The sequence below is a fragment of the Micromesistius poutassou genome (assembly GCF_964030765.1).
Source record: "Micromesistius poutassou genome assembly, chromosome: 8".
NCBI classification, from domain to species: domain Eukaryota; kingdom Metazoa; phylum Chordata; class Actinopteri; order Gadiformes; family Gadidae; genus Micromesistius; species Micromesistius poutassou.
Genome location: NC_140278.1, coordinates 17,707,932 through 17,735,615, shown reverse-complemented (window position 1 = coordinate 17,735,615; position 27,684 = coordinate 17,707,932). Strand labels below are relative to the sequence as shown.

The window sequence follows — 27,684 nt, the reverse complement described above, 5'->3', positions numbered from 1 at the left end:
GTATACTGTCCATTATTTTGTCAATGCATGGTCATTATATGGTTATTTATGTCACTTGTGTCTGGAACCATGCAGGCCTACAAGGTAGCTCCTGAAAAAAAAAATAGTAAGCTACTCCTGATTAACCAGAACAGATTCTGTGCTTTTCTATAAAGACTGACACTTTAGAGGGCTCAATGAAGAGTTAGTTCTGGCAGTTTGACTGCAAAATCTTATTTTTAATGTTCCTATTAAATCCTTATGCTAACTCAATATTAGTATAATTAGAACAATAATAACAATAACATTAGAACAACATTTGGTAAAAATAGTTACGAAAAAGAACCATTTGATCTTTCAAAATGCAACAGGAGCAGATTGGTTCTTCCCAGATTTTGAGAGAGAGAGAGAGAGAGAGAGAGAGAGAGAGAGAGAGAGAGAGAGAGAGAAACAGCTATGATGAAAAGCAAGACAATGGGTGGAGGAGGGGGAAGAAATAATGAGAAAGGAGAAAAGGAGGGGAAAGAAGAGGAAAACATTTGTTAAACTAACAAGGGTTCGACACGACTAGAAAACTTGTAAGTAAACAATTCATATGCCTTTCATATTACCATAATGCATGCATTTCTAGGTAATACACACATTTAAACGTTTGTGGCTTTTAAAACAACATTTCGGGTGAACATATTTGATGCTTTTTTGAGGAGTTTTATAGAGGTTATAATAACAGAAAACGACTTGTGATTTGCGTGTATGCAGAATAGTGGCATGCGACCTGTTTAAACGGATTAACCTCATAAGCAAATACCCGAGACTCTCAGACACATACAGGAGGTCCAGACTGGAAAATAACCAGTGCAGGACTGGCGTGGACGTAAAGGCATTCCTTTACCTCTTATAGTCAACATGTCCAGAGTGTGACAGTTATAGGGAGGTTATAGGGAAAGATATGCTATATGAAAAGAAAATAAAAAAATAATGTGTGACTGTAACAGAAAAGGAGGGGTTGTGGGGCTGTTCAAATAGGGTAGGTACAAAAAACACATTCTTTAGAGAGAACTCATGTCTTGGACTCCCAAGACTCTGAGAGAGAGATGGAGAGAGAGCAAGGGAGAGAGAGAATGAAACAGAGCGAGAGAGGGGGGGGGGGGGGGGAAGGGGGCGGGGGAGAGCGAGAGAGAGTCCGAGAGAAAGAGTGAGCGTGAGAGAGAGACGGAGAGAGAGAGTGACACACACACAGAGGGAGGGCAAGATATTAAAAGTGACTGCAGCAGGAGTGGAATTTTTTAACTTAATTGTGTTTTCTCATGCCTCTGTGCTTCACTTCCACTCATCTTTTGTCAAGTTTCAGACCATATTAAAACCAAAAAAACATTAACAAAATATCTGAATAACATGATAGCAATGATGCCTGCTGTCAAAACCTGCGGAAAACCTTGTGGTATCCTAAAGTCTCAGAAGCAATTGCCAAAAATTCCCATGCGAGGCACCAGCAGATTATGGGGAAAAATTAAATGGCCCCAAAAAAAAGTGTACAGTGGAGATATTGAACAGTTCCTCAGTGTGAAATCACCCGGACCTGTTTCCTCCACCGTTTCCTTCAGCTCGTAAAAAAGACTCGCCTCTTACAAGCTCGAGGAATGGGCGGCCTTCCAGTGGTCCTGCTCCTCTGCAGTTTCCACGGTAACCCTGCCAAACAGCACACACAAATCAAGGCGTTTAATTGCATTTGAGTCGCTGGCGTGTTTGTTTTTGCACGGCGAAACACTCCCCTCATGTGGTTTCTCGTTCCGCAGCGTTCACAGCTGTCGTCCAGGCCCAGCACACTGGTAATAGCGTCCATCTCATCATCTACACTTCAGATCAAGACGCTAATTACGTCACGCGCCCTGTGCCATCGCCTGACTCACCGCCCCGGGTCAGCGGGGACAGGGTTCTTTCCCAATCCTAATCGTGTTTTTCTTTTTCTTTCTGTTTCTTGTTTGACTTTCTATAGAGGCTCCTGGGACATCTGTCATCCCCCTCCTGCCACCCAGTGAGTGTAACTGGGGAGGGGGGTTATTGGAATGAAAGTGCTGCTGCAGTCGTATCGGAACAACGTGGGCCTCTACCACGCCAGGGCTGGCATTAATGGTTCTGTGTCGTTGATTCAGATTCTTAAAATAATCACAGACACCAGAAAGATTGCCAAAAGTTACAACTACGGGGGCTCCTGGCGATCTTTATAACGTGAAGGGAGATGTGTCGTACAAAATGAACATAGAATAACCTCTCCGACTTGTTTCTGACGAATGCACCAGAAAACAAAGCAGGGCCAATGCAAGTGACCCACAACGTACCTATAGAGTCTAAATTCATGTCACTTGGTCTGGTCGGTGTTATGACCAGTGCATGTTGCTGTGCGCGATGGCTGGTTTTGTCATGCTGACCCCGTCTCTCTGTGGATGCAGACTGCAGTGAGCAGAAGTATCCCTGCACCAGGATGTACTCAGTCCAGCGGCCCATGAAGAAGTGTGTCGGTTCCATGTGCTTCTACAGGTACTTTCTTTGCAGACACACACACACACACACACACACACACACACACACACACACACACACACACACACACTTAAAAGTGAAGTTAACAATTATACAACCATACCTTTTTGTGTACTTTCTCTCCCATCTCACACATGTTCTTGTTGCTGCATGTTGTTGTTCATGTATGGTATGCGAACATTTTAAGCCATACTTCTTCAAATGGCTTCCATAGTGAAATCTGAGGGTGAATTCCCCTATTGCAGGCATTGTATCAGGTCCACAAGTCAACTGTAATGCCAGGGTGCGTTCACTGTTGATGCTTTCTCGCTCATTTTTGTGCTGTGTTCTGCTTCTCCCTCAGCTTGCCTCGCGTCTATCTAATCAACAAAGAGATCTGCATCAGAGTTCTCTGTGACGACGACGAGTATCTTCAAGGTGACAAATCATCTAACCCCCCCCCCCCCCCCCCCACACACACACACACCATTACCATAGTATTAACATCTGTATGCTTTAAAATTATTCCAGCGGAGCGGTGCAGGGAGCAGGCCGGATGGCCGAAGCGCCTTCAGAGGTCAACCAATCAGAAACGCTGTCAGGATCACCGTGGCAACCTCAAAACCTGGGCAAACAAGCCTTGATGGGGCCAACATGGTGGCATACACCACATGCGAGACTGCAGGTCCTTAGAGACACAACCCACGGGCGTAGTCATAAAAACAACCCATAACACTATAAATCCACTTCTCAACACCTGACGGTGTCTTTCTCCCCCTCCTACACCATACTAGGTTCATATTAGCACGTTATAGTAATGATTCTGGACAAGGATAATGTGATCTGCTGTTTTCTGTTGATTGATTACATGGAATAACTAGTCAGCTAGGTGCTATATAGCAACATCATTTTATTCTGAAGGTTGTACAAACCTGTGATTACTTGCCAGGCACTAACTGCAAATCAAGTTGTGCACCATTACAAGTATAATCAACTTTATTGCTCCAACTACTATCACTAAATAGCTGATGTCCTCCTTCCCATGCCATAAACTTTATTAAAAACCAAAACAAATTAAAGTCATTGCAGGATATCTTTATATATTTTTTTCCATTTACATACACATGTACATACACATAAACAGTGTAGTTAACAATTACTGATTGAAATAAATTCTTATTCAGTTGTACAATGAACAAATATTGACATAATATTTAGCGGGCTTACGCACTTGCCCCACACGCGTTCACTGTGTAACCAACATACATCAATGACAAGTTCATGACGTCGTGCACACATCACCCAACACCACAAGTCTCCCTCTCTCTCGTCGCTGCACCTCCTCACGTACAAGCGTAAATTGTACACACAGGACATGGCATCGGGCAAGCATTAGCCCAGTCCTGCGTTGTTAGCATCAGAATACGATAAGAGACAAGAGAATCTTTTTTTAATTGAAAGAAATAACTCATGATGGGCTGAGAACCATTTTGTACAAAATGTGTACACGTAGAATGTGACAGGAGTAGCGCTCCATGCTAGTTTGCTTTACTTAGCTTAATTGCAGATGTTCTCATAAAGCATCAGGGAGAGCCTCATCTAGAACACCATAGTAACTGGCAGAGCAGTGCGGACACACACACACACACACACACACACACACACACACACACACACACACACACACACACACACACACACACACACACACACACACCTATTCATTGGGCCAGGAGAGGTCACGGTCCGTGTGACTCACCCGGCCCCAGCCATGCCAGCCCTGTACGGTAGAGATGACACAACACACAGACTAATTCATTCCTCTCTGCTCAGAGGTGAAAAACGCATGGCTCTTCCTTCCATCTTCCAGACCGTGTTTTTTTTCTCATTATTGGTATTATTCCTTTTCCTTTTCAATGCATTTGCACTCTGTGCCAAGGATCAACTTCTTGTGTTAAAACATAAACGGCTGTGTCTTTTCAAAACATATAAGTGCCCAAATTCGATGCCTGAGTGGGTCTGCAGGGCCGATGGCGTCCCACTAGAGGGCGGCGGAGAGCACATGTACGACAGCTGGGATGGCTACAGCCTGGCGGTTTTCTTCAAAGAGGCCTGGTAAAGCTTTGCCTGTAGCTTTAGTCTATTATTAGAACAGTCCTTGCATTGAAATGCTAAGACTTTGCTGATGATCAACTCAACAGACAGCGTAGTAGACAGTCCGTCAGTGCATATTCGAGGGGGGGTGTGTGGCGGGGGGGGGGGATTTAAAAGTAAGTAAGCTACACACAAATAACAAATGACACTAATTGCAAACTACTGACAATATATATCTACATTACTCTCTGTACATAATATCAATTCATAAGTTAGTCCCTATCGGAATATCTCCCTTGTTCTTATGCATCAGTGGGAGATATTCCATTGTAGTAGTTTAATAGAGGAGGAGGAGAAAGGCATGACGATACAATGGGACCAGAACCCCGGGGACAGATGGATGGAAGAGAAAGAGAAGAGGGAGGAAACAAGGATTAGGGAGTACTTATACCCAATTCTGAACTGAAACTGCATCTTGATTAAGGAACTGTTCTGTTGGAAAAGAGGGGGCAATAACTGAAATAAATAATAATAAAAAAAACAACATAATGTAAGCCTGTGTAGAGAAAAAGAGAACTAGTGGAAGGAAGAGAGAACCCTTCCTTCACTTCTGGGTTACTGAGTCGAAATCCCCCCACAGGTCGGAGGTGGCGGTGGTGTTGGAGATTGGAGCATGTACAGTGTTGTCATTACTGGAGTCCAGATCCAGCAGACAGCCTGGGATGAAAAAAAAGAACAGACAAGACAGATTTTCTTAATAAAAAACATTCCAGAATATTATTTTAAATGTATTATACCAACCAATTATATCATTTAGTAATTTCACAAATTTCTTGTCTGGGATTAATAAAGTACCATCCGATCTTATCTTCAAAGGATCCTCAAAAGCTTTTTAGTGGTGGGTCGTCAAGGTGCAGTAACCTACCCATGTTACCTTCTTCCACAGCAGGTTGCGTGTTCTGATTGTCAGATTTAGAAGGGGGCGGGGCCAGTTTTCCTGCAGGAGGCGGGGGGAGGAGCCCAAAGCCCCCTGGGCCCTGTGGGCGGGCCTTCTCCCTCTTTCTGGACTGCTACAAAACAAACAGCAAAACAAACAGAAAATTCACTGCATCTCAGACACATTACAAACGTAGACATTATTCGGTATTGAAATATCAGCACAAAAAAAAAACTAAAACCACAGTAGTTACCCCGATATTGAGCGTGATGGTCTGTCCTTCTTTAAAGCCCAGGTCTAGTTTAGGAGTGTTGTCGGGAGTCTGTGCCTGTTTGCTGATTTCATCCTCTTGTTTCACCCACCTGGGACCAAACAGATGAGAGGTATGAGAGAGAGACTCCATGAGCGTCGTGGTAAAAATGAACACACTGGGCAAGAGCACTGGGCGGCGGGGCAGCATCTACTTGAAGTGGTCCTGCAGGGCCACGTTGAAGTCAAAGGAGTCCCCTCGGTCCCCGAAGCCGATGCCGATGAAGGCACTGCGCCCTGGAGCAGCAGAACAAGATCAGCGTTATCCAGCTGACAGACACACAAGGTCAGTGCTGACACAGTCCTCAGTTTGAACATGGTGTTGGTCCCTGTTTGCACATTCTTTGCGCTCCGTCTCAATGTACAACATGGGTCGTGCCAATGTTCACCTCATCACACTACACACAGGACTGCATTGCTCAATTGATCAAAATATTCAATGTTATCAATATAGATATAGTTAAGAGCACTAGCATGAACAATTTCTAATAATAACAACAACTAGAGTTATAGTCATTAATAATGCAATGAACAAACAAGATATCCAGCCTGACTGCCATCCTGTGATCATGATTCACTGTGGGCCTGATGCCTATTTTGAAACCGGCAAAAAAAATACAGAATTCCAACTTTACCACCATACCATAATCAACCATAACTCCAAAAACACCCGATGGTTATCCCACAATCTCCCAACATCCACATCCTGTATGACCGCCAGCGAGCCGTCACACAACACACGACGACGTACCGCTATCGTCCTGTATGCGCAGTACGAAGTAGCGGCTGGAGTCGCTGACGGTTTCCACAGCGATGCCGGGGAACTCGTCGATGGGGGCCTGAGCGAACAGCTCCCCTGCGGAAAGAGAAGAGGGAACAGCAGCGGGTGAAGAGCGCTGACGGGGTCGCCGGGATGCGGATGAAATATCAGCCAGCTGGTACTTGGCTGGGTGTTGTCACAGCGCTTTGGCACTGCGGTTATCAATGTGTCCTTGTCTTGAAAGTGAACAAAAAGCTCCATCATTGTGATTTATGAATATACACGCTATACTGTACTCTAACCAACTGTTGACCTTGTTACACCACCATGTATTCCTCGATTGCATGTCCCCCATTATACTAGGCGTGCCGCGCTACTATTAAATACTCACCGTGTGAGTTTTTTTACAATCCCGCGAGAATCCCACTTTCCAGGCATCCAAGTTATGCCTTTGTGTCAGCGTCTTATGAGGAAATACGTGATCGACTTGATACCTGATGGACAGGTGCATCCAATCACCGGCCAAGTATTTTTTGAAAGTGCCTGCCCCTATCCGAACAGTTTCCAAGGATGATGGTTCTGTTTAAGAAACCATCTGGTGCATCAGGTTAATTAAATACAGCACTAGGGGCTTGCAGTCTAGTTCGGTCTGTTTTGAATACTAAGGATATCAAAGGAGTTGAAGGCATATAAATGATATTACCCAATTCATCTACAATGATTGTAGTTTATTCTGGCCACTCAGTATAAAGACATGTTTGCTTATTATTGTATTATTAGTGCTAGGGGATGTTGTATATTTAGTTGGAAGATTGAATCGGTCACCTTGACGGGATAGTGACCAAAAAGGGGGCGGTGGTGACATAAAAGGCAGCAGATAAATAACTGCAGTGCCAATGGCAGTTCAACCAGTGGTTGTTGTTTCCAATCTCACCCGCTTACCAGAGATCTTATCCTCCAGTTTAATGTAGGCTACTTTCCCCCGGGCTGTTACCCGCATACGTCCAGTCCAGTCTGGGGAGTCCAGCTTCCAGTCGGCTGCCCTGACGGACAATACAGTTCAGAGACAATGGTGAGGCTAGTACTCAAGAGAATGGACGTCAGACATGAATCAACAGAGATGGGGTTTAGAGAGAGTGTGTGAGTCGTCTGTGTAATATCCGTGCGTCTTTGGTGCAACAGCTTTATAATACAAAAGAAACGTGACTCAAGCGATTACACTCGACATCTCACCCTGACCTACGGCTGGGATATTACATCACCGCAGTTACTAAGTGATTCACAAAGCGGACTCGGGGTATCGTGTGGTTCTGTGGTAAACCAGTCCTGTTTGAGGAAACCCCGGCCCAGGCTACTGTTGTCCATACGGGATACAGCTGCACTGCACTAGCTCACAGCGGCAGCACCACCACAGGCAAACACATCATTTTTACTCACATCGCACGACTTGCTAATGAAGTCAAGAGAAGTACTATGCCTTGTCATATACGTGTGGATGAAACATAAGCAAAAAAAAAAAAAAATCATGATATCGAGTTGGATCAGTTGTTTTTACAGCAGCACATTGGTGCCTACGCGCTATAGCTGCTATCTGCTTACCCAGTGCTGGATGAGCGGGTACTAATGTCATATTGACAGGTGCATAGCTGAGCAGTATTGTTCCACATGAACGTTGACAATACCTCTAAACTGTCTAAAATGGGTATAATAACAATGAGCTATTCCCCCGACCTTATTAAAAACACAACAAATGGTCCCTAGGTAAAGATGACTTGGAGGACGTTAGGGTTGCCTGTGATGATGTAATGTTCTCTCGCAGCATCAATGAAATACGCTTTGTATAAATTATTGGCTAAATGATGTGGATAGCCGTCACAACTCACCGTACACCCCGGTTAGATGCTCTCGGTGGGATTCGGTAAACATTGACATCGGGTTTAACACAGAGGATCGACTCGTACGCACCCTCGGTCGCCATCTTGCCTTTAATTAAATCAGTGGGTCGATGAGTGGCGGCGCGCGAAGGTAACGGTGACGCTGTCGTACTGCACGGTGTAATTGCGCACTAATTGAACATCACTTTTATTAAAATACCAATGACGAGGGAGGTTTGTTTCATGTAAAATGACGAAAAATTACAACATTACACATTAAACATTTACTTTATTACAAATTAGCATTTATTTGACAACATAGGCGGTTTCACAAAAGTATTATACAGTTTGCTTGTTTATTCACTTAATCAACCATTAAAAAAGCTCTCTATTGAAAAATCTGCTGACCAGCATGACGGCTCCAGAGAAAGGCGAGACTGTCAGGTTAACAGTCCAAAAAGTCTGAAAACATCTCTTAAATCTTCTGTTTCACATGGCTGTAAAGGAAGGAACGAAAAATTATGTCACGTAGTTCCTGGATCAGACAGCTTGGGTGGAGCAACTGTTTATTTTGGAAACGTAGATTGCTGTTCCAATCGCTGATGTTAAGTGAACTAAAGCGTTTATTTATTCAGGTTTTACCTGGAGGATGCGGTCTAGTTTTCTTGACAGACGCACAGAATTGGTATGCAGCCCTTCCCAGGCCTTGAAGCGGCTCAGCCTGTGAGCTACGAAGGTCTGCCAGCAGTAGAAGTAGTCTGGGAAGGAAAGGAAAGGAAATGGCAGATGGCCATTGGCAATAGACTTCTAAACATTATAATAAAGTATGTTCACACTCTCTCTCTCTCTCTTTCTCTCTCTCTCTCTCTCTCTCTCTCTCTCTCTCTCTCTCTCTCTCTCTCTCTCTGACGCACACACACACACACCCTCACACACCCTCACACACAAACACACACACACACACACACACACACACACACACACAGTGGCTAACCTTTGTAGGTCATAACTTTGACCTGGACCCCTGCCCTCCTCAGGTCCCTCAAGCCCTCTACATGCGGACTGCCCTCCAGGTCACAGAAGTAGAGGCGGGCAACGAAGATCCTGAGGCGCAGGTTGGGCGTCTGCCTCAGGAACCGGGCCAGCGTGGCCGCACAGTTGGCACAGGGAGACCAGGAGCAGAACCAGGTGATGGAGTAGCTCAGTCTTCGGCTTGTGTCACCTGCACAGCCCCAGAGGCCCGGGCATAGTGCCCCAAGGTAGCTGAGGAACAGCAGCTGGAGACGGATATGACCACACAAACAGGGGGGGTGGAGGATGAAGAAGGTATAGTGGTGAGGGGCATCATGGAGAAGATGAGTGAAGTACAAGAGTAAGAGACGTTGTCTAAGGTGTAAGGGTTGATAAGGTCTAGAGAAGGCCAGGAACCGTCATGGTCCATTGGAGGAAAGTAGTCCTACTCATACGAGTAGTCATGGTAATGGTTTCAAATACTATTTATTTCTCACCTCTACGTGGCAGCCAGTGCGATTGCGTAGGTGTCCGAAGTCGAAGGAGAGGGAATTAGGTCCGAGCCTCCTCTTCACTACGAAGCAGAGGTAGGTCTCGTTGCGTCCTTTTGCCCATCGCAGGTTCTTGTAATTGTATATGAATTTCTTCTGGGCCAAGAGCACACTGAGACATAGGAGAAAAGCTCATAGCTTGTTTCAGTAAACGCATGCGGTTAGGATCTGTAATCGTCAACCATTCATCGCACAAGTATCGCATTGAGTGTATTTCTCTCACTCTCAGTTTCAGTCCACAACAACTTTTTGCGAAACCAGGAGAAAGTTGTTTTACATCATTGCATTTCTGACCCAAGCCAGCTTGTGAGATGAGTGATAGACCAATGAGTTTTGATGACCTCTAATCAGATATTTTATCAAATATTACTACAAATAATATCATATCAGTCATGCCTAATTTATTATATATATATATCTATATAGATATATAGATATATATATTCACAATTATCTGTAGAATATGATTATTTGTAGGCAGTAAAGCAATTCATTCGACATTATGCATCAAACAGAAATAAACATAAATCGAAAGAGAAATGGCTCACCTGTCTAGCTTACTAATCATTTTGAAAGTCGCTTCGCTCACAATCAATGAACCGATTACATGAATTTAAATGAGAGGGGGTGTGTGTGTGTGTATGTTTATTCTGGGGGAGGGGGGCTACATAAACAGCCCGCGCGCTTTAAAGAACGCTTCTGGTTGGATGGCAGAATATTTAAAACTTTTTTTTTATTTTTTTAAATGCACCATCAACTGATTCCAAGTCAGGCTGTTTGGTTGCTCACTTTTGTATTTACTATTTGTTTATGTCCCTCAGTGAAGCAAGGCGTGAGCGCGTGTTGTAAAATCTTTATTGCACAGTTGAAAAGAAACCATTATGGCGGTATAATTCGAGGCAGTAAAATATTTTTTATTGGGGAAACATGACACAATGAAGAATTAATCGGAATACAATCAGAGCGACCACACATGAGGGGACTTTTTTGGACTCGATTTGCAGCCTTTGGAGTTTCTCACATACGTCCATAAACTCTGCCAACTGACTGGAACTTTCCACACCCTAAAAGCTCACCCAGTCCCCAGCCTCTCCACATTTGTTTTCCCAGATCATAAAATCAAACCCTCCAGATACCTTCCCGCCTTGATCTAGGCTCTACCGAACCACCCCCACCCTTTGGCCTCCTCAACCTTTCCAGTCACTCTTCGAGACACCGCACACTTTTATTTTATTATTAAAAAAAAGGGGGGGAGGGGGGTGGGGTTAGCCTATATCGGTGTCAAGGGCCTTCATGACCCTCGGCTCATTCTTGTCCTTCCCCCGCAATACGCTCCTAGTCTGGGAACTTCACGCTTCCTCCCTTTTCCGCAGTATGTCTAATGGTCCTTCCAACCTGCTGACCAACGGCGGTGTTGTGGACAGCACTTCACACGCCAGCTCTGAACCGTCAGACCCTGCAGTTCTCCTCCTCCGCCCCGTCAGGATGTTGTTGTTGTTTTACTCTTCATCTCTCTCTCTCTCTCTGCTCCTGTCCTGTTTAACCAGGCCTTGCTCTCTCTCTCTCTCTCTCTCTGCTGGCCCAGTGTTGCTTTGCTGTGTGCAGCCGCCGTGCGTTGCCATGACGCCCCTCTTGCCCTCTGTGGTTTGGGGAATTCACCGTTTCCCAGGATGGCTGTTTTTGGAGTTAATCTGTGTGTGAGCATGTGTGAGCATGTGTGTGTGTGTGTGTGTGTGTGTGTGTGTGTGTGTGTGTGTGTGTAGTGTAGTGTGTGTCAACCATCTGGTTCAGTCTGTCCTTCACACCGTCTACTTGTTGGACATCATCTGGAACACATTTCTTTCATTTATGCTCTTTTTTTTGCATTTGTGCTCTTTAGCTGATCGTGTCTACATGTTAGAGAGAATGACTTGATATCAACTGTGACTGTTCTGACAATGTATAAACGGCTGCCATTAGCCCGTGTGTGCTACCCTTTCTGGACTGCTTTCAATTGTAGAATAAACTAACCACTTCCCAAACCCTGGCTCCCGACCACAGCTGACCAAGGTCATCCCACGGTCACACATGAACGCTCACGTGCAGTGCCACTCCTCTCGTGCACATTCTGTTTGTGTGCGGTCAAGTAGTACAGTACTCCCAGACATGGCTGTGCATTTAAGAAGAAGAAAAAAAACGACAGCAGGAAATGCCAAGTCATACTTTCCGAAACCCACCCGCCCACACCCTTTTCTCTCTAACACACACACACACACACACACACACACACACACACATAACGTGCAGACACACGACCACAGTCACAAACAGGCCTCATTTCCAGTGGCGTGAACTCACATCTGTTTCCTGACAACAATAATAGTTACTGATGGCTGGGGTTGAGGCCCCGCTCGCAGGTGTCTTCTCTGTCGTGTAGAGCAGGACCCGATGATGACCAGGACGGGCATACACAGAAAACCAGCAGCATGAAAAGGACCTGCTTACGAACCCATTTGAGGGGCATGATGTGTGTTGTATTTGTGCATGGTTTTATTCAGCGGCTAGAGGGTTATGCTACTGTATGTGATTGAAAGACTGCACTTTAGTTGTGGGGCGAAAGCCAGGTGGGGGGTTAGGTGAGATTGATTTCCTTTTTGCATAGGCCTTTCACAGTACAAACATCCTGTGTGAATGCAGCAGTGGCTTGCGACTGGAGCTTTACCAGACACAGAGTGCTATTAGGACAGGAGCAGACCAACATTCAGAAACCTGCGGTTTACCTGCAAACCAAGCAGGTGGAAGATGACTTCTACTTACGCACAATGAATGTGCTGGGCTGAAACGTGCAGTACACCTGCAAAACCTGCTGAACCACAAGGTCAATAGCCAGTACAACAAATCATTTGTATATACACACATACACTCAATTATTTGTATGTACAGTATGTATATATACACATTCTAATTACTTATTGGATTTGAGGTAAAGCAATCTAATTATATTGATATCTTCACTGAGAAAATCTTATAAGATTAAAAAGTGTTATCTAACCAAATATGTACAATGAACATAGGTTGCTGAAGTGTAAATGTGATGAATCTGCAGTTCCTTTACTGTACCTGCTGAAGCACACACAAACCGCAAGTAGACACATATGCAAAGCCACATCAACAGACACATGCATCAACACACAAACACACAAATATTTGAAACACTTTTCCATAAAGTATTTTACTTCATCACAAACAAGAATCCAAACACTTCCACTCTCCTTAGAAAATCGGCAATAAAACAATCAAAACAAGACAGAACGAATAAATACAGATATAAATAACACAGGGATTCAAATAAATAATGAAACAGACACAAAAAGCTGATGTAGTGACACTGGTCTCTGAAGTATACATGTACACTTGATTGCCCAATTTAGTCTTCCTTAGTCTTTTCTCTTTAGTCTCTCTGTTGCTCTCCACATTTCCCACGTGTAGATCTTCTACAGTCTGCCTCAACGTTCTCAGAGGTCTTTGTAATACACCTTGGTGAGGGGGAAACCCAGGAAGCCCCTTTCCGGCTTCTCCACCTTCACCTCCTCGTCCTCCTCCTCGCCCTCTTCTCCGGTCCGCTCGCCCAGCGGCCGGTAGCCCAGCTTCCGGAAGAACACCTCCCCCAGCGTGGACGGGAACGGCACGTGGGCGTAGAGCCTGCGCACTCCGGCCTCCCGCTCCCTGTGCTCCAGGCTCTGGACCAGGAGGCGACCCAGGCCCTCCCTGCGGTACCAGGAGCCCACCACCACCCTGCAGATCCTCCTGACCCCCAGGCGCTTCTCGCTCTCCCGGCACACGCAGCCGGCGATCTCGCCGTCGCAGTCGGCCAGCCACACCTGGCCCGCCGCCTCCTCCCGATCCGGGTCTATCCGCTCCGACGGGGCGGACGCCTCCTCCTTGGTCTTGGGTTTCATCCTCCGCTTTGGCTGGGAGTCAAGCGGTAAGATGAATGGTAAATGGACTACATTTATATAGCGCTTTTATCCAAAGCACTTTACAATATTGCCTGACATCCCCCCCATTCATGCACACATTCACACACCGACGGCGGAGTCAACCATGCAAGGTGACAGCCAGCTCATCGGGAGCACTTAGGGTTAGGTGCCTTGCTCGACACTCAGCTAGGAGGAGCCGGGGATCGAACTAGCAACCTTGCGGTTACCAGCCAACCCGCTCTACCTTCTGGAGCTACTAATAGTGAGATCCTTGTGTGGTTTCTACCTTTGGGGTTGTACTATTCAGTCATTTGACGTATTCAAAGCTAAACGACACACCTTTTGTGTTTTGCCACTGATCCTGGCGTAGGGGTTCTCCAGGATGTCGTCCCCGCCCCCCCTGAGGCTGCTGCCCACGTAGTCCCAGCAGGGCCGGCTGGTGCCCAGGACCCCCGTGGCCCTCGGCATGGTGATCTTCAGGAAGATGATGAGCAGGAAGACGGGTATGGCCAGAGCCAAGATGAAGGAGTGGACGACGCAGCGGAGCACTGAGGAGATGATGGCGAGGACGAAGAGACACAGAGGACGGGTGAGGACGTGGAGGATGAGGCGGTTCTCTGTTCCTTCACCTCCTTCCTGGAATGTGGGCAGAGATGGCGTTAGGAGTCTTCAAAGTAGCTGCATGACTTACATCATCTGTGCATGCGTTGTTTACCTACATACCTTGATGAGTGCTTTGACCGTCTCTATGTCATCCTCCTTCATCCTCCGTACCACCACTTGATCCAGCTCCAACTTCACCATGTTTAGGCGTTGAATTCATACAGTGGCTCTGTCACACCATTCCAATGGGTCACAAGAAGCACAAACAGTGGGACGTTCAAAAAGCGTCGGAAAGAATGAGTACACAAACGGTTGGAATAACTGTTCGGCTGTGTACATTTACGAGACAAAGTGTTCCTAGAATACACATGGTAGTCTATTTTTATGAAATGGGTTGCCTCAGGTCTACTGTGTAGGCTTAGGCTACATTATGATTGTGTCTACGCAATGACCCATTTGTTCAAATTCGCTCCAAACAAAGACAGATCAGAGATTACTGCAGGGATATGCAGCGTGGATCTACACAGTATGAATAATCTTTATGTGTACATCATCACACGCTACAGAAGCTTTGCACTGTAACACTAGCAATCTGCAGCAAACGCATTTAAAACCATATATGGTTATTAAAAGGGCTACGTGTAGTAAACCGGCGCAACAGAAACGCGAAACTCGCTTACCGTTCGCGGTTGTGACGAGTAGTGTTCAAAGTGGACCTAACGATATCTGTATCCACTGTTTGATGTACTGTAGCGTTTGGTTGTCCCAACGTGGGATTGTATGACTTCGTAGTCTTGTGTCAAATAAAGGATCTGGAATACCAGTTCTACGTGCAGCCACACATCCAGTGCAGGCATTTACGCCGTTTGCGTACGCATAATTATAACTCCGTACGGTGGATGGGAATAGAATCGTAAGATGCGTTCGAAACAACTCGGAAATCGTTTAATTCTCCACCACGGAGTAAAGGCTTGTGGATGGGTTCACCACGTCGCATTATTACATAATATACACACAATGTATTCTAATATACTTAATAGTTACGTAGTTATATGCACCTGTAACAACGTAAGCGTGATAAAACATTGATCATTATTGTATCGTTTTTGGGAGTTTTAAAACAGGCTATTGGAGATTGGAAACTGAACGTACATAAGAAACACACACCATCGCCTAAACGCACGCTGTTCATTATTTTATAAAAACCCTGACTCAATAAATAATAATTCAAATTAGGATACAAGGTATCAAGAGTTTTATTAATAATTACTAGTATTACTTGTGAGGGTGAGCTGTATACTTGTACACAAATAGCTTATGTACTCCATAGACAAATTGTCATTGGACAGTAAACCTTAAACTAATATATTTACCAATTTCCGAGGTCTATAAACCGAGACCGCACCACAGCATTGAAGCACAGCAGCATTGTCTTGTCTTGAAGCATTGTTTCTCTGAGTTCTAAGGTGACCTCAAACTGGTTAAAGTGCACACACTAAATACCTAAACGCACACACGCACATACACACACACACACACTCTAAAACCCACACTGATTTTAATCACTTAGAAAATGGCATTTCTTGAGTGTCAGGTGTAGGTAGGTCCATTTCAGACAGTGTTGGCAGTTAACGTTATCTGTCCATTTGTGTTCTCTGCAGAATTACATTCGTTTCCACATATGTCTTTTTGCTCCATTTTGAAACTTCCTTCCTTCGCTTCGTTCATCTCCAACATCTCCCCCTCCCTCCGCCTATCAGTACCCTCTTCTGCTACGCTTCTGACCTCTATGATGACGATGCCCTCCCCTCCTTCCAATTGAAAAATACCTTCCATGGCCGTCCCGTTCTGCCCCATCCTCCCGCTCTCCGAACCACCGCCGCCGCCGGACCCCTCTCCTGCCGCCCCACCCTCACGCTCGATCAACGCGATCATCTGCATGCCCTCCCCGGCTTCCTGCTGCATCTTGTCCTCGCCCCCCAGTTCAAACACCACTTCCTGCCCGTCCAGAGGCCCCAGACCACGGCTAGGCGTGCAGGACAGTTCGAGCCGGTCGTCCGCACTGTGGCTGTAGCTAGCGTCCGACGCAAGGTCCTTGTCTTGTGCGTCAGACTTGAAGTGAAGAACAAACGACTCCCCCTGCCCAACCTCCTCCTCCTCACCCTCACCCCCTGTCCGGCTCAACTCCTGCTTCCCCCCACCCCACTCCTGCAGCAGCGAGACCATCTTATCGTCCCCCGCGTCTCCCTCCCTCTGCTCCTTGGTCTTGAACTGCAGCACAAACGACTTCCCCTCTCGGCCCCCCGCCCCCTCCCCCGCGCCTTCCAACTGAAACACGTAGGAGCCCTGACTCCCGTGGTCGCTCTTCATCACCTCGTGGCTCAGCTCGTCGTCAAAACACAACACGAGCTGCTTCCCCGCCTCGCCTTCCCCCCCCCTCAGGGAGTGCGCGCCCCCCAGAGCAACAGGGGAGGGGAGGCCGGAGGGGGCCGCCTGGAGCCGGGACGTGACGACGTGGTGCTGCCGTGGAGGAGACGGGGTTCCCGAGGTAGCTGCGTTGGGGGGCGGCCCGGGGCCACACAGACCGGTTCGCTCGGAGCCGCAGGAAGGCGCGCCGGAGAACTCCGTGGGTAACGACGCATGTCCTGTAATGGAGGTGGTGGTGGTGGTGGCATCCGCACTACTGCTGGTTGCCATGACAACTGGTGCACTAGAGTGTATAGGGTCCGTCTCCGCGTGGATGCCGGTGGCCGGTTTGAATTTCTGAATTGCGGCTTTGGTCTTGTGTGCCCGTCTGCCCCTGGCGGTGCGAGTGCTCCTCCCCAGGATGGGCCTGGTGAGGAGAGATTTACTGAGGGTGTGTGTTGCCGGGGCAACGGGAGTGTTTACATGGTTATTGTTAGTGATTATTATCCTGGTCTGCTGCTGCTGCTGCTGCTGCTGCTGCTGCTGCTGCTGGGACACCGCTGAAAACGGTGGCCCCTGGCTCTGGGGGGGACTCAACACAGGTTGGAGCCCTTTGACGCTCTGGACCAATGGGAGGGCCTGAGGCTCCGGGCCGGCCAGGTGGCTGTTTGCAGTGGGGACAAGAATCAAGCTTGGCTGGCCGCCGTTGGAGGAAGGGCACTGTAGGAGGAGGTAGCTCTGGGTCTGCGGAGGCGGAGGCGGGGGCGGGGGCGGGGGAGGTGGCGGGGCGAGCGCCGGGGCTGACAGGGGAATGAGCTGCAGGCCACTGGCCGTCTGGATCATGAAGTAGTTCTGGGAGGTGTTGGGGGGGATGTCCAGGGCCGGCTGGGACACGATCAGGCTGCCGTTGTTCCCTGAGGACTCCAGGGTGATGGGGTTGAGCAGGGTGGTGGTGGTGGTCACTCCCCCGACGCTAGCCTTCACTGCCACCCCGTCTTTAGTGGCCCCGCCGGGGCCCAGCAGGGAGGCCCCGGTGCCATGCGTGCGGATGTGCCGCTGCAGGTAGGAGTGCATGACAAACTCCTTGGAGCAGTAGGGGCACTTGAAGTCTTTGCTCGAGGAGTGTGTGCGGAGGTGTAGCTGGAGGTTGGAGGAGTGTGTGAAGGTTTTGTTGCAGTGGGTGCACTGGAAGGGCCGCTCGCCAGAATGGGTGCGCTCATGCTGTAGACAGTAAGGGAGACATTTAGAGTTCACACAGACATTAAAACTAATTGGTTCTTGTTTTGTTATGGCCATCCTTTAACCTCGTTCAAAAAGTGACTCAAGAGAGACTGGCACAGCAGCATGCATTTTCAGACAATCCACCACACAGAAAACAAATTACAAAATGATTGTTACAAATGTCATCATGGTCCAATATAGACTGTATACGACGTCAATAATACATCGCAATAAACGTAACCCACCTGTTTGAGGTTTGACGTCTGGGAGAAAGACTTGGAACAGATGGAGCAGGTGTGAGGCCGCAGCCCAGAGTGCATCTGGCTGTGCCTGCGAAGGCAGCTGGTGTTTTTGAAGGACTTTCCACACTCCTTACACACGTACGGCCGCTCGCCCGTGTGCTGCCGCAGGTGGTACTGGTAATGGGAGCTCCACTTGAACGTCAGCGGGCAATGGGGGCACTGGAAGGCCCGTACGCCTGTGTGCACCTAGAGTGGGAGGTTGCATTTAAGTTTCACGTTATTTTTATTATTTGATTCATCGCCGTCGTCCTGCACAAGGATGTTTGCTGTGGGAATTGGGGACCGAACCCAGAACTTTCCCACTGGGAGTCGAACCACAGCCCACTACACTATCCCGCCTATGCAATTATATATTGGATGAAGTATCCGTAATGAAGCCCTCAATTTTGAGAGACAACTTAGCTGTAATGCTAAAAGTAGATGCAGTTATATCATGGTAAACCCAATTCAAGTGTCAGATTATCAGATCTAAAGACGGCTGTGAATGGTGGCAGTGGAGGAGATCATGTCGTTCTAGTGTTGGCCTCTTACCCTCTGGTGGATGGAGAGGAGCGAGGACCTCTTGAAGGTCTTCCCACACTCGGTGCAGCGATAGGGTCTTTCCCCGGTGTGGTCCCTCATGTGGTACTTCAGGCCCGATGAGCCCTTAAAGGCTTTACCACACTCACTGCAGCGGTAAGGTCTCTCTGCGCACCACATGTGGAGAGGTGAAACCATTCATTACACATGGTGACACTTTGTACACATCATCACGTTGTTTGGTTGGACAAAAATAAACTATATAAAGAATGGTGGAGGAACTGGGCAGAACGGCCCAATTGCTTGCTTCCTTGACAATTATTAAAATCAAGAAACAAAGCCCCAGTCTGACATTGTGTGATTTAATAAAGTGATGTTAATGAAGGAATGCGCTGTTGGATCTGACACCTTACCTACACTACTATTACTATGTCGTTTCTTGTTACTAGCCTATTACAGGGGAAACCCATGAATTAACAAATCAATTATAAACATAGGATGCCCTCAATGTTACCACCAAAACGAATACTATTATCTAGTTGAGATTGTAGGAGAAAGAGACAGGCCGTTACCTCCCGCCGGCGGTGGCTTGCCGGCCCCCGTCCTCTTGGCCGCCTTGGCTGACTTGGGGGCCTGCTCGTCGGGCTCCTCGCCGACGGTGAGGATGTTGACGTGGATCTCCCTCTGGCCCTCCTCCTGCTGCTGCTTGTCCCCCTGGCCGGGGGAGGAGGGCATGGGCAGGGACAGGGACAGCGAGGGCGGGCACACAATCTCAGCCTCCGCCTCGGCCAGCAGCCTCTGCTCGGGCGTGTGGGAGTGCTGGTGGGTGAGCAGCGAGGACAGCAGGGGGAAGGAGCGGTCGCAGGCAGAGCAGCTGAACTGGCAGCGGGACTGGGACGAGAGAGAGTGCATCTGCAACACATATGTAAACACACCAGGGCATGTATAAACACAGGCGCTTACACGCATCATACATCGTGACTATATCCGATGTTCTGGAGATCACTTTTCTGTAGTTATTCACACATTTTTAATTGTATCTTTTTTTTTCTACCACTGTCCTGTGCTTGCTGCTGCCCTAAAATCCCAATTACAGTCTCAAAGGGCGTTTATTCACAAGCGCTGTGACACCCAACATTTCTCGTCACGGATTAATAAAATAAATAATTAATAATAAATAATTAATTAAATAATGTTATCATGTGGATATTTCATTCAGAAAGTCAAAAGCCGTTCGCACCAGTGAGACATGTCTGTTGAGGCCTCCGCTGGTCTTGAAGGCCTTGCTGCAGTAGCTGCACTGCAGGCCGGCTGTGGGGTTCCTGGAGTCTGTTTGGACCGTCTCTGAGGCCGGCGTCACTTCGGTGAAGCTGTGCAGCAGGTCGTACTGAGCCTGGGTGCTTCCCACGTTCTGTGGACACGCAGAAGGAAGCAACACATACAGGAACAAGGCTTTTCAAAAGGTTGAGCCTTGGATTTGATTGTGACATTGCAGGGTTGCAGACTTTCTGGCCAATTCCATAGTTAATATAATCTAGATTAAGTAAGTGATTAAGTATGGACTCCGGCGATTACAAGGATCAAAATAATTATGTCTACAGTTTATAACATTTATATTCACTTCATAATCAACTCTTGCCATGATTTGATCACGTACCGCATTATCTCCATCGCCTCCCTCGGTCAGCCCTAGGAGTTCCTCCGCGGTGTGTCCATTCTCCCCCACAGTAGTGGTCACCACCTCCTCAAAGTCCGCCAGCAGGTGACCCGCTCCCACCAGCCCCACCCCCACCATGGCCACGTCCCCCCCGTGCCCGGCCTCGCCCCCTCCCCTGTGCCCGTTGGGCCCCATGTGGTGGGCCTGGTGCTCCTCCAGCTCCGTGCGCGTGCCAAACGTCTGGCTGCAGGTCCCGCAGCTGTACAGCAGCACGCTGGCCCCCGTGTCCGTGCTCAGGTGCACCTCCGTCCCGATGGCCCGGGGCGCGCACACCTCCTGCCCCGAGGAGGAGAGGCTCAGCTGGGGGAGGTTCTGGCCGCCGGAGGAGGAGGCCGACATGAACACCTCCTCCATCCCTACGCCGACCGTCCCCTCCGGACTGACGAAGCCCACCATGTCCGTCAGCATGGACGACGTCACCTCCCCCTCCCCCACCACCATCTCCACTATCTGACCGGCGGGTTCTCTGCCCGGCGCGCCCATCTTGCCCTCCTTTGCCGCCCCGGCGCCGGCGGCGGCGTGGGAGTTCTTGTGCAGCGCCAGGTTGGACGAGTGGGTGAACCTGCGGCCGCAGTCGCCGCACTCGTAGGGCCGCTCCCCCGTGTGTATGCGCATGTGCTGCCGCAGGTTGGTGGACTGCGTGAACGCCTTGTTGCAGACGCTGCACGTGTACGGCTTGAGGCCCAGGTGCACGTTCTTGTGCCGCCGCAGGCTGCTGGAATTCTTGAAGGCCTTGGGGCAGCTGTCGCACGGGTACGGGCACTCGCCCGTGTGCTGCCGCAGGTGGTACTGGTAGTGGGAGCTCCACTTGAACGTCAGCGGGCAGTACGGGCACAGGAAGGTGCGCAGGCCGGTGTGCACGCTCTGGTGGACCTGGTGGTACGAACGACACACACAACACTCAGCGGGACTGGATGGTGGTCGTATCGGTGGCTTCCTGTTCAAACAATGCTGTTGTGATGGTGACCAGGGGAGTGTGAGTGTCTCACCTGCAGCAGAGAGGAGCGCTTGAAGGCTTTGCCGCATTGCCCACATGGGTACGGCTTCTCACCCGAATGAGACCTGAGAGAGAAAGGTACCTATTAAGGAGGACTGTAGGATGACAGCATACAAGTAAAATTCACTATGCACATACAGATTATTATTATTATTATAATCAGAATTGATAGCATTTCTAAAAGTGCTATACATTGTGTGTGCGTGTGTGCCACCTCATCTACCATGTACTGGTTTGCAGGATGCTCTACAACACAACAAGGTTGTTTTTTTTGCATGAACGTAAGTGATAATAGATTGGAGCTTAATACCACCCGTCCATTAATTCCCCGTTTCTTCAACTTCATTCATTCACAGTAAAATGGACAGAGGCAGCACAGCAGCATCCCATGAAGTAAGCACCTCTGGTGGTAGAGCAGTGCCGAGGATCCCTTGAAGGCCTTGGGGCAGAGGTTGCAGCGGTACGGCCTCTCGTTGTTGTGGCTGCGCTGGTGGTGCGTCAGCCGCGACGACCAGCGGAAGCTCTTGCCGCAGACCAGACACTGAAAGGGGTGGTCCGTCTGGTCCTGGTGCTGGGTCGGCCCCGACACAGATGACGACGTCACCATCTCCAGGACCACCTCCTCGCCGCCCTCCACCACCTCCTTGTCTCCCTCCACCAGCACCCCTGGCTCGCCCTCATCCTCACCGTCCTCCCCCGAGCCCAGCAGGGAGGGGAAGGGAGAGAGTGAGGTAGTGGACTGGCCTGGTAAGAGCTCTGTTTGGTCCACCAACGTGGTCACAGAATTAGCCATCCCCCCTCAGATGCCCATGTGGAGCACAACACGCTGGAACCAGTAAGGAGGCTTAGGGTTATTCCTTCTGCAGGATCATTGCTTCTTCTTTCCCTCCTTCTGTTTGGCATTAAATGTCTGCAGAATCCAGCTGTTGTTCCAAGTAGCAGTTTGATATTCTGTTGAGGCAAAACATGAATAGAAACATTTTAGAAATAAAATTGCCTATAGGAAAACGTGCACTCAGCAGGAAACTTAATATCGAGGCAGTGTAACGCCGCCCCCTTTAAATTCCATCCTCTCTCCAGAGTCACCCCTCCCTCCGATGGTTAAACATTCCCTCTCAGTTGTCTATTCCTCCATCCTGTTTATGACAGTCCCCGCAGTGCGGTGTATAGGAGGACATAAACAGTGCCGACAGCCAATAATAAAATACCTTCCACGTATAAGCCGCTATGTTAGCAAACCATTAAACACGCATAGGGAAACATTATTGATTTAACTACCAAAACAAACCTGGCCTGCACATTTAACCAAGCCCTCGTCAACGCCGAACTGCGGCGATTAATAACTGCAACCTATTTTGCATCAAAAGGAGTGAAACACTCACCTTTATACATTAAGTCATTGTCAGACTACATTGTTAATATTTTGGGGCATTCTGGTTCCGCAGTGCTAATCCACACAACCTTAACAATAAACCCAGCTCAAACTAACTAGCAGTTGTCTACCCGATGCCGCCTTCTAAGAACAGCGATTGCTATTGGACGAGACGGACAACAAATTAACGACTCCCATTGGACGAGCGCTAAGAACAGTCCGGCGTTAAATTATAACCTTTTTTAACATGACACTGAACTGTTTATTATCTTCCAATTCGAAGAAATTCGTGTATTCTATTCAAATTCTATATAAATTGGTCTTTCAACTGAAAAATAATTTGCAATCGTCTTGATCGTTGCAATGTAATATTTTCAACTTGTAGAAGGGCTTTATGGGTAATGTAGTATTATTTTTCATGCCGACCTGAACTTGGTTGTTTTCAACGTTTTCTAATCAGGTAGAAATCATCCATGTAATGTTATTCAATTGAATTCAACACATACTCTCTTGTTCTCATTTTTTATTTGATTTTATTTTTGCTTGATTTGAATATTTCACATTGAGGCCAATCAGTGTGTTGAAGTCATAATTGTGTTACAGCAATAATTTAAACATGATGGTACAATTGTAAAACAGATTAAAAATAGTATAAAAGTACAAAAACAGAGGAGACTCGCTCCTGTTCAGCGCAAAAATAAATAGTTCCACTAAAGTAACTTAAATAAATAGGCAACACGGTAACAAATACTAAAATAGAATAATATTAAAATGGACAAAATGATAGGTATATTATTAACGGTATTCTACATTATGTTATATAAAACAATATAATATACAATTAATAATAAACAACATTGTATGCAACAATTGACATTCTTGTACATTTGTGTACAACTGCAGAACCAGGGTATCACAATACATGGTATTTTAAGGCTTGGGGTGCAAGTTGTATGTTGTGGTGTAAGTTACAAAAATAAAACAAAATAATTATTCATTCTCCACCCCAAGGCACAGTTTCAAAATCATCCCATTCATCCAATAGGCTCATGCTAACAAGTTTGTGCAAAGTTTCTAATCAGATCCATCAGTGCTCGACAGCAGGGCACATTCACTCCACTTGACCACAACGTTAGATATGCTCCTCCTCATTCAGGGTCAGAGGAACAGCCACTGTAAATACATATCTCAACCCACGGTACAAAATAACTCTCCTTTGATTTCTGAGTGCCATCCTGGATAAATGTGATTTCTGAAGCCATCATTTAACACCACCATGAATAAGGTGTAACTACGTTAACCCTTGAAATGTTTATTTTGAAAAGTGTGTCGCGCTTTGATAAAATAGAAGGAAGAGAGACCGAAAATACTTGACTATTCTAAATGTTTGCTACTACTAAGGGTTGCATTGAGGCTACGTTAAGGAAGTGCTTCTGTGGGTGCTGGTTTTGCTTTTTTAAGGGTAAGATTAGATCGCGATAAAGGATTAAAAAAAGATAAAAAATCAAGAGATATAGACCATGTTTATAAAGACATAAAGTTAAGAGCGAATCAGTACAAAATTTAATAAATAACATTAAATAATTTAACAATAAATAAATAAATACATAAATAATGTGGTCATGAACAATGCGTTCAAGAAATATTTTTGAAAACTTGAACATTTCATCTAAAAACAATTGGCAGTTCCCCTTAAGGCAAATCTTGGAAAGCCTCATCTCTATCTCTCGTATGGGGCATCCATTTAGGCTCTGGTGGAATGACAGGTTCCCCAATGCACATTTTGTGGCTTGAAGCTTGGACTTCTCATGGATGCTAGTGGCTACAGTGCCCATTGACATGGTCTCCATAGCCCTTTGCCTGAGGTGTGGAATCCAAGCATCCATGATGGTTCTGAAACCATATAATAGTCCAGCGAACCTCACTGTGCAACAACAGAAGCCCTGGGTTTAAGGCTGATGAATGCCCGGTATGCCCAATCACAGAACAGTTTGAACTGCTGAAGGAGCTCATGGGATGACTGTAGAACATCAAACTGGTACGGCAGGCTGGTTGGGAGAGAGGGAGCCACATGGGGCAGCCTGGGGGCCTCCACCCTCACAATCTACAGGAGAGACGACACAGCGACCCGTTAGTTCACAACCTGCCTCTAGGATGGCGCATTTCAGACTCCAAAGGTCTAGTGGATGCAGACACACTGATATCAAATATGTTTTTTATCTGAGGGATGTGCAGCAGAGAGCCAAGCGAGGTCAAGGATCAACAATTACCTGACGGTGGAGGAGGACCATCAAGGTTTTCATCTCTTTGATGATCTCTGCCAGTTTGGGCAGTGACGGGTGTTGGTGCTTCTTGGACACTCTGTTCAACCACTCAAAGTGGTGCTCAAACAGCTTCAGGTCAGCATGCAGCTTGGACAGAGTGGGCTTCAACTGGAGAGGAGAGAGAACAGAGACTTAGATATTGTGAATGTGTGTGTTTGTGTCTGTGAGTCATCATAACATTGGATTGATTTGCACATCCATACATTCACTTATCTACACCATATAAACACACATAGGCCTACTATTGCGTAGTGTGTGTGGGCTGGGGGGTGGGGGGAGCAATAAGATTGTCCTTCAAGCCAAGAGCCAATAGGAGTGGAGTGTTTACCTCAAGGTTCTGGAGGTCGCTGGCTGCTCTCTGGCTCATGGCTGGCAGGGTCCTGAATCTGTGGGGCTCCAAGTCGGCATCAAACGCATGCTCCTTCTGAAAGAGAGAAGACAACACAAAGCCGCCGGTCAATAGTGTTCATCAGCACAACGTTTGAACTCTGAAATAAGTCAGGGAAACGGCACCTGGATCAGATTTCCACTCTCTGTGTTGGAGAAAGATGCTAACTTTCGCGAATGAGCAGTTAGCCAGGTCAGTGTGAGTTCACCCACATTTAGCCTCCCCAAACATCAACAATAAGGACGAATGAGCTGAACCCACAGAATATTTTCTACAGGGAGAGCAAGAGAGAGACACATAGAGACAGAGAGAGAGAGAGAGAGAGAGAGAGAGAGAGAGAGAGAGAGAGAGAGAGAGAGAGAGAGAGAGGGACAGAGAGTGCAGAACAACATATGCCGTGACTAAGAGAGCAAAGGGCTGGGATAGACAACAGTGGGCAGCAGGGAAACTCCAGGATCAAAACCTATAAAAAGCTGTGATGACGCAGTGCTCTGCCCAGCTGTACGAGCGCCTACATACTGTACTCCCAGACTAAGGCTGCTCTCTGTCCCCACTAGAGGGCGATAAGCTACCTGACTGCACATTCCTGAGTTGTAGTGTACCTACACTGAAGTGAACAACAGGTTTATTACATAAGGACAGATTCAATAGGGATGAAAGTAAACAGTGAGGATTGATATGAGGTGTGAGTGTAGAGAATGTAACGCGTGATGCACTCCACCTGTGTAATAAGAGGTGGGTCGTGTGTACTCCCTAACCTTCCTGAGTCCATCATGCTTTCTTTACCCCTGCGTTGCTGCAGGCTCCCAGTTGTTTTTTGGTGGATGCTGAATGTGAAGCATTGTCTCGCATCTCACTCACAGACGTAAGTGCTCACTTATGTCTGTGGTCCGGTCTCTTCCTTTTGTGTTCTCCCAAGCCTCAACTCTCCTCTCATCCTCTTTTTTCCCATCTAATCCTCTCTCTTTCTGGGACCTTTTCATCTCCTGTGGGTTGTTTCCCCTTGTCTTTCCCAGCCTCTAATTGGGTCTTTTATCCTCTTTCTTTTGGCCTCTTTCTATCATGGATCATTACCTCACCAAACAATTTCTTCCTGAATGCAAATGCAGGAATGTGATAAATCTGTCAGATTTGTATCAGGTCAGGTCTTGTATCATTTGTATCATTTGTATCAGGTCAGGTCTACGCCAAACACTGCATCCACACAACCACTGTTTGGATATAAGTCTGGCCCGTGAATGTGCTCACTTGCACCTATATGTATGCACACCAATGTCAGCATATGCAGATGTATACATTCAAATACTGACCAAAATAAGGACTTTGCATGCAGGTGTGCACAAAACCTACATATATATGTTTTTTGATTTGTCATTTCTTTCTTTCACATCTCATGTTGCTTGCTGCCTCTGAATATTGGCGATTATATTGCTTTCTTGCATTGGGCCCTCATTTAGCTATCCTAAAAGATCCTGATACAAAGCTACTGATAGCTTAGTACTGCTTATCTTATATCAACAGACACATGAAACACACAGACATGCACAAAGACATGCACACACACTCACACATTCACATACAGACACGTGCAGACACACACACACACACACACACACACACACACACACACACACACACACACACACACACACCTGCCAATATACAAATCAACAAGACTAGAGAGTATGAAGCTATTTTAGATTTCCATCCCTTGTACAAAAGATTTAGGATTTGCATATCGCAAAAATAGATTCTGCCTCAATCATGTGTAGCCAAAGATCCACAGATATGATTTCGTGTTCTTCTCACCTGTTAAAACACAGTGTGATACACGATCGCCT

General features: G+C 47.1%; 6 protein-coding genes across 7 annotated transcripts in view; 1 reads left to right on the top strand and 5 right to left on the bottom strand.

Annotated features, from left to right (window-relative positions):
- Positions 1–440: 440 nt before the first annotated feature.
- mfap5 (microfibril associated protein 5) lies at positions 441–3,539 on the top strand. Its single transcript, XM_084472009.1, has 7 exons — positions 441–557; positions 1,584–1,662; positions 1,776–1,808; positions 1,976–2,014; positions 2,430–2,517; positions 2,864–2,937; positions 3,031–3,539. Exons 2-7 carry the CDS (start codon positions 1,620–1,622, stop codon positions 3,141–3,143), a joined length of 390 nt encoding a protein of 129 aa, XP_084328135.1. The 5' UTR covers positions 441–557; positions 1,584–1,619; the 3' UTR covers positions 3,144–3,539.
- A 1,658-nt stretch (positions 3,540–5,197) lies between these two features.
- On the bottom strand, positions 5,198–8,577 carry LOC311351848 (adaptin ear-binding coat-associated protein 1-like; the record flags this gene model as incomplete). The annotated part of the gene is made up of 7 exons (XM_084472000.1): positions 5,198–5,310; positions 5,519–5,663; positions 5,784–5,892; positions 5,995–6,076; positions 6,591–6,695; positions 7,542–7,642; positions 8,483–8,577. The coding sequence occupies 7 exons, from the start codon at positions 8,575–8,577 to the stop codon at positions 5,198–5,200; spliced, it is 750 nt and encodes a 249-aa protein (XP_084328126.1).
- Positions 8,578–8,913: 336 nt separating this feature from the next.
- Positions 8,914–10,603, bottom strand: aicda (activation-induced cytidine deaminase; the record flags this gene model as incomplete). The annotated part of the gene is made up of 5 exons (XM_084471057.1): positions 8,914–8,970; positions 9,116–9,231; positions 9,468–9,750; positions 9,982–10,147; positions 10,584–10,603. The coding sequence occupies 5 exons, from the start codon at positions 10,601–10,603 to the stop codon at positions 8,914–8,916; spliced, it is 642 nt and encodes a 213-aa protein (XP_084327183.1).
- A 2,641-nt stretch (positions 10,604–13,244) lies between these two features.
- On the bottom strand, positions 13,245–14,828 carry nat14 (N-acetyltransferase 14 (GCN5-related, putative)). Its single transcript, XM_084471995.1, has 3 exons — positions 14,718–14,828; positions 14,334–14,630; positions 13,245–13,985 (listed from the first exon to the last, which is right to left on the bottom strand). The coding sequence occupies exons 1-3, from the start codon at positions 14,796–14,798 to the stop codon at positions 13,530–13,532; spliced, it is 834 nt and encodes a 277-aa protein (XP_084328121.1). The 5' UTR covers positions 14,799–14,828; the 3' UTR covers positions 13,245–13,529.
- On the bottom strand, positions 14,609–23,267 carry znf628 (zinc finger protein 628). 2 transcript variants are annotated; one of them, XM_084471948.1, is made up of 11 exons: positions 23,142–23,267; positions 22,161–22,710; positions 21,752–21,824; positions 20,703–21,635; positions 20,286–20,456; positions 19,618–19,957; positions 19,058–19,212; positions 18,470–18,712; positions 16,427–18,224; positions 14,718–14,826; positions 14,609–14,630 (listed from the first exon to the last, which is right to left on the bottom strand). In XM_084471948.1, exons 2-10 carry the CDS (start codon positions 22,550–22,552, stop codon positions 14,801–14,803), a joined length of 4,131 nt encoding a protein of 1,376 aa, XP_084328074.1. In that variant the 5' UTR covers positions 22,553–22,710; positions 23,142–23,267; the 3' UTR covers positions 14,609–14,630; positions 14,718–14,800. The 2 variants fall into 2 exon arrangements, with proteins under 2 accessions (XP_084328074.1, XP_084328073.1); XM_084471947.1 differs by lacking the exons at positions 14,609–14,630; positions 14,718–14,826 and having other exon boundaries at positions 15,898–18,224.
- Positions 23,268–25,052: 1,785 nt separating this feature from the next.
- Positions 25,053–27,684, bottom strand: part of il11a (interleukin 11a) — a gene marked incomplete at both ends in the record, with an annotated part of 5,108 nt that continues 2,476 nt past the window's right edge. The window contains 3 exons of the mRNA XM_084471056.1: positions 25,053–25,235; positions 25,402–25,563; positions 25,784–25,879. Coding sequence (XP_084327182.1) covers positions 25,053–25,235; positions 25,402–25,563; positions 25,784–25,879 — 441 coding nt within the window. The remainder of the gene's footprint in view (positions 25,236–25,401; positions 25,564–25,783; positions 25,880–27,684) is intronic.

What these genes read in the sequence shown, in the direction of transcription:
- nat14 (XM_084471995.1), bottom strand. Translation starts at nt 14,798, where the DNA reads ATGGTGAAGTTGGAGCTGGATCAAGTGGTGGTACGGAGGATGAAGGAG. An exon ending in CGGTCAAAGCACTCATCAAG is followed by an intron (nt 14,631 to 14,717) that starts GTATGTAGGTAA and finishes CCCACATTCCAG; the next exon opens with GAAGGAGGTGAAGGAACAGA. An exon ending in TCAGTGGCAAAACACAAAAG is followed by an intron (nt 13,986 to 14,333) that starts GTGTGTCGTTTA and finishes CTTGACTCCCAG; the next exon opens with CCAAAGCGGAGGATGAAACC.
- znf628 (XM_084471947.1), bottom strand. Translation starts at nt 22,552, where the DNA reads ATGGCTAATTCTGTGACCACGTTGGTGGACCAAACAGAGCTCTTACCA. An exon ending in AGCGCTCCTCTCTGCTGCAG is followed by an intron (nt 21,636 to 21,751) that starts GTGAGACACTCA and finishes TCGTACCACCAG; the next exon opens with GTCCACCAGAGCGTGCACAC. An exon ending in TCCTCTCCATCCACCAGAGG is followed by an intron (nt 18,713 to 19,057) that starts GTAAGAGGCCAA and finishes CTCCCACTCTAG; the next exon opens with GTGCACACAGGCGTACGGGC.
- mfap5 (XM_084472009.1), top strand. Translation starts at nt 1,620, where the DNA reads ATGGGCGGCCTTCCAGTGGTCCTGCTCCTCTGCAGTTTCCACG. An exon ending in CATCCCCCTCCTGCCACCCA is followed by an intron (nt 2,015 to 2,429) that starts GTGAGTGTAACT and finishes CTGTGGATGCAG; the next exon opens with ACTGCAGTGAGCAGAAGTAT. An exon ending in CGACGACGAGTATCTTCAAG is followed by an intron (nt 2,938 to 3,030) that starts GTGACAAATCAT and finishes AAATTATTCCAG; the next exon opens with CGGAGCGGTGCAGGGAGCAG.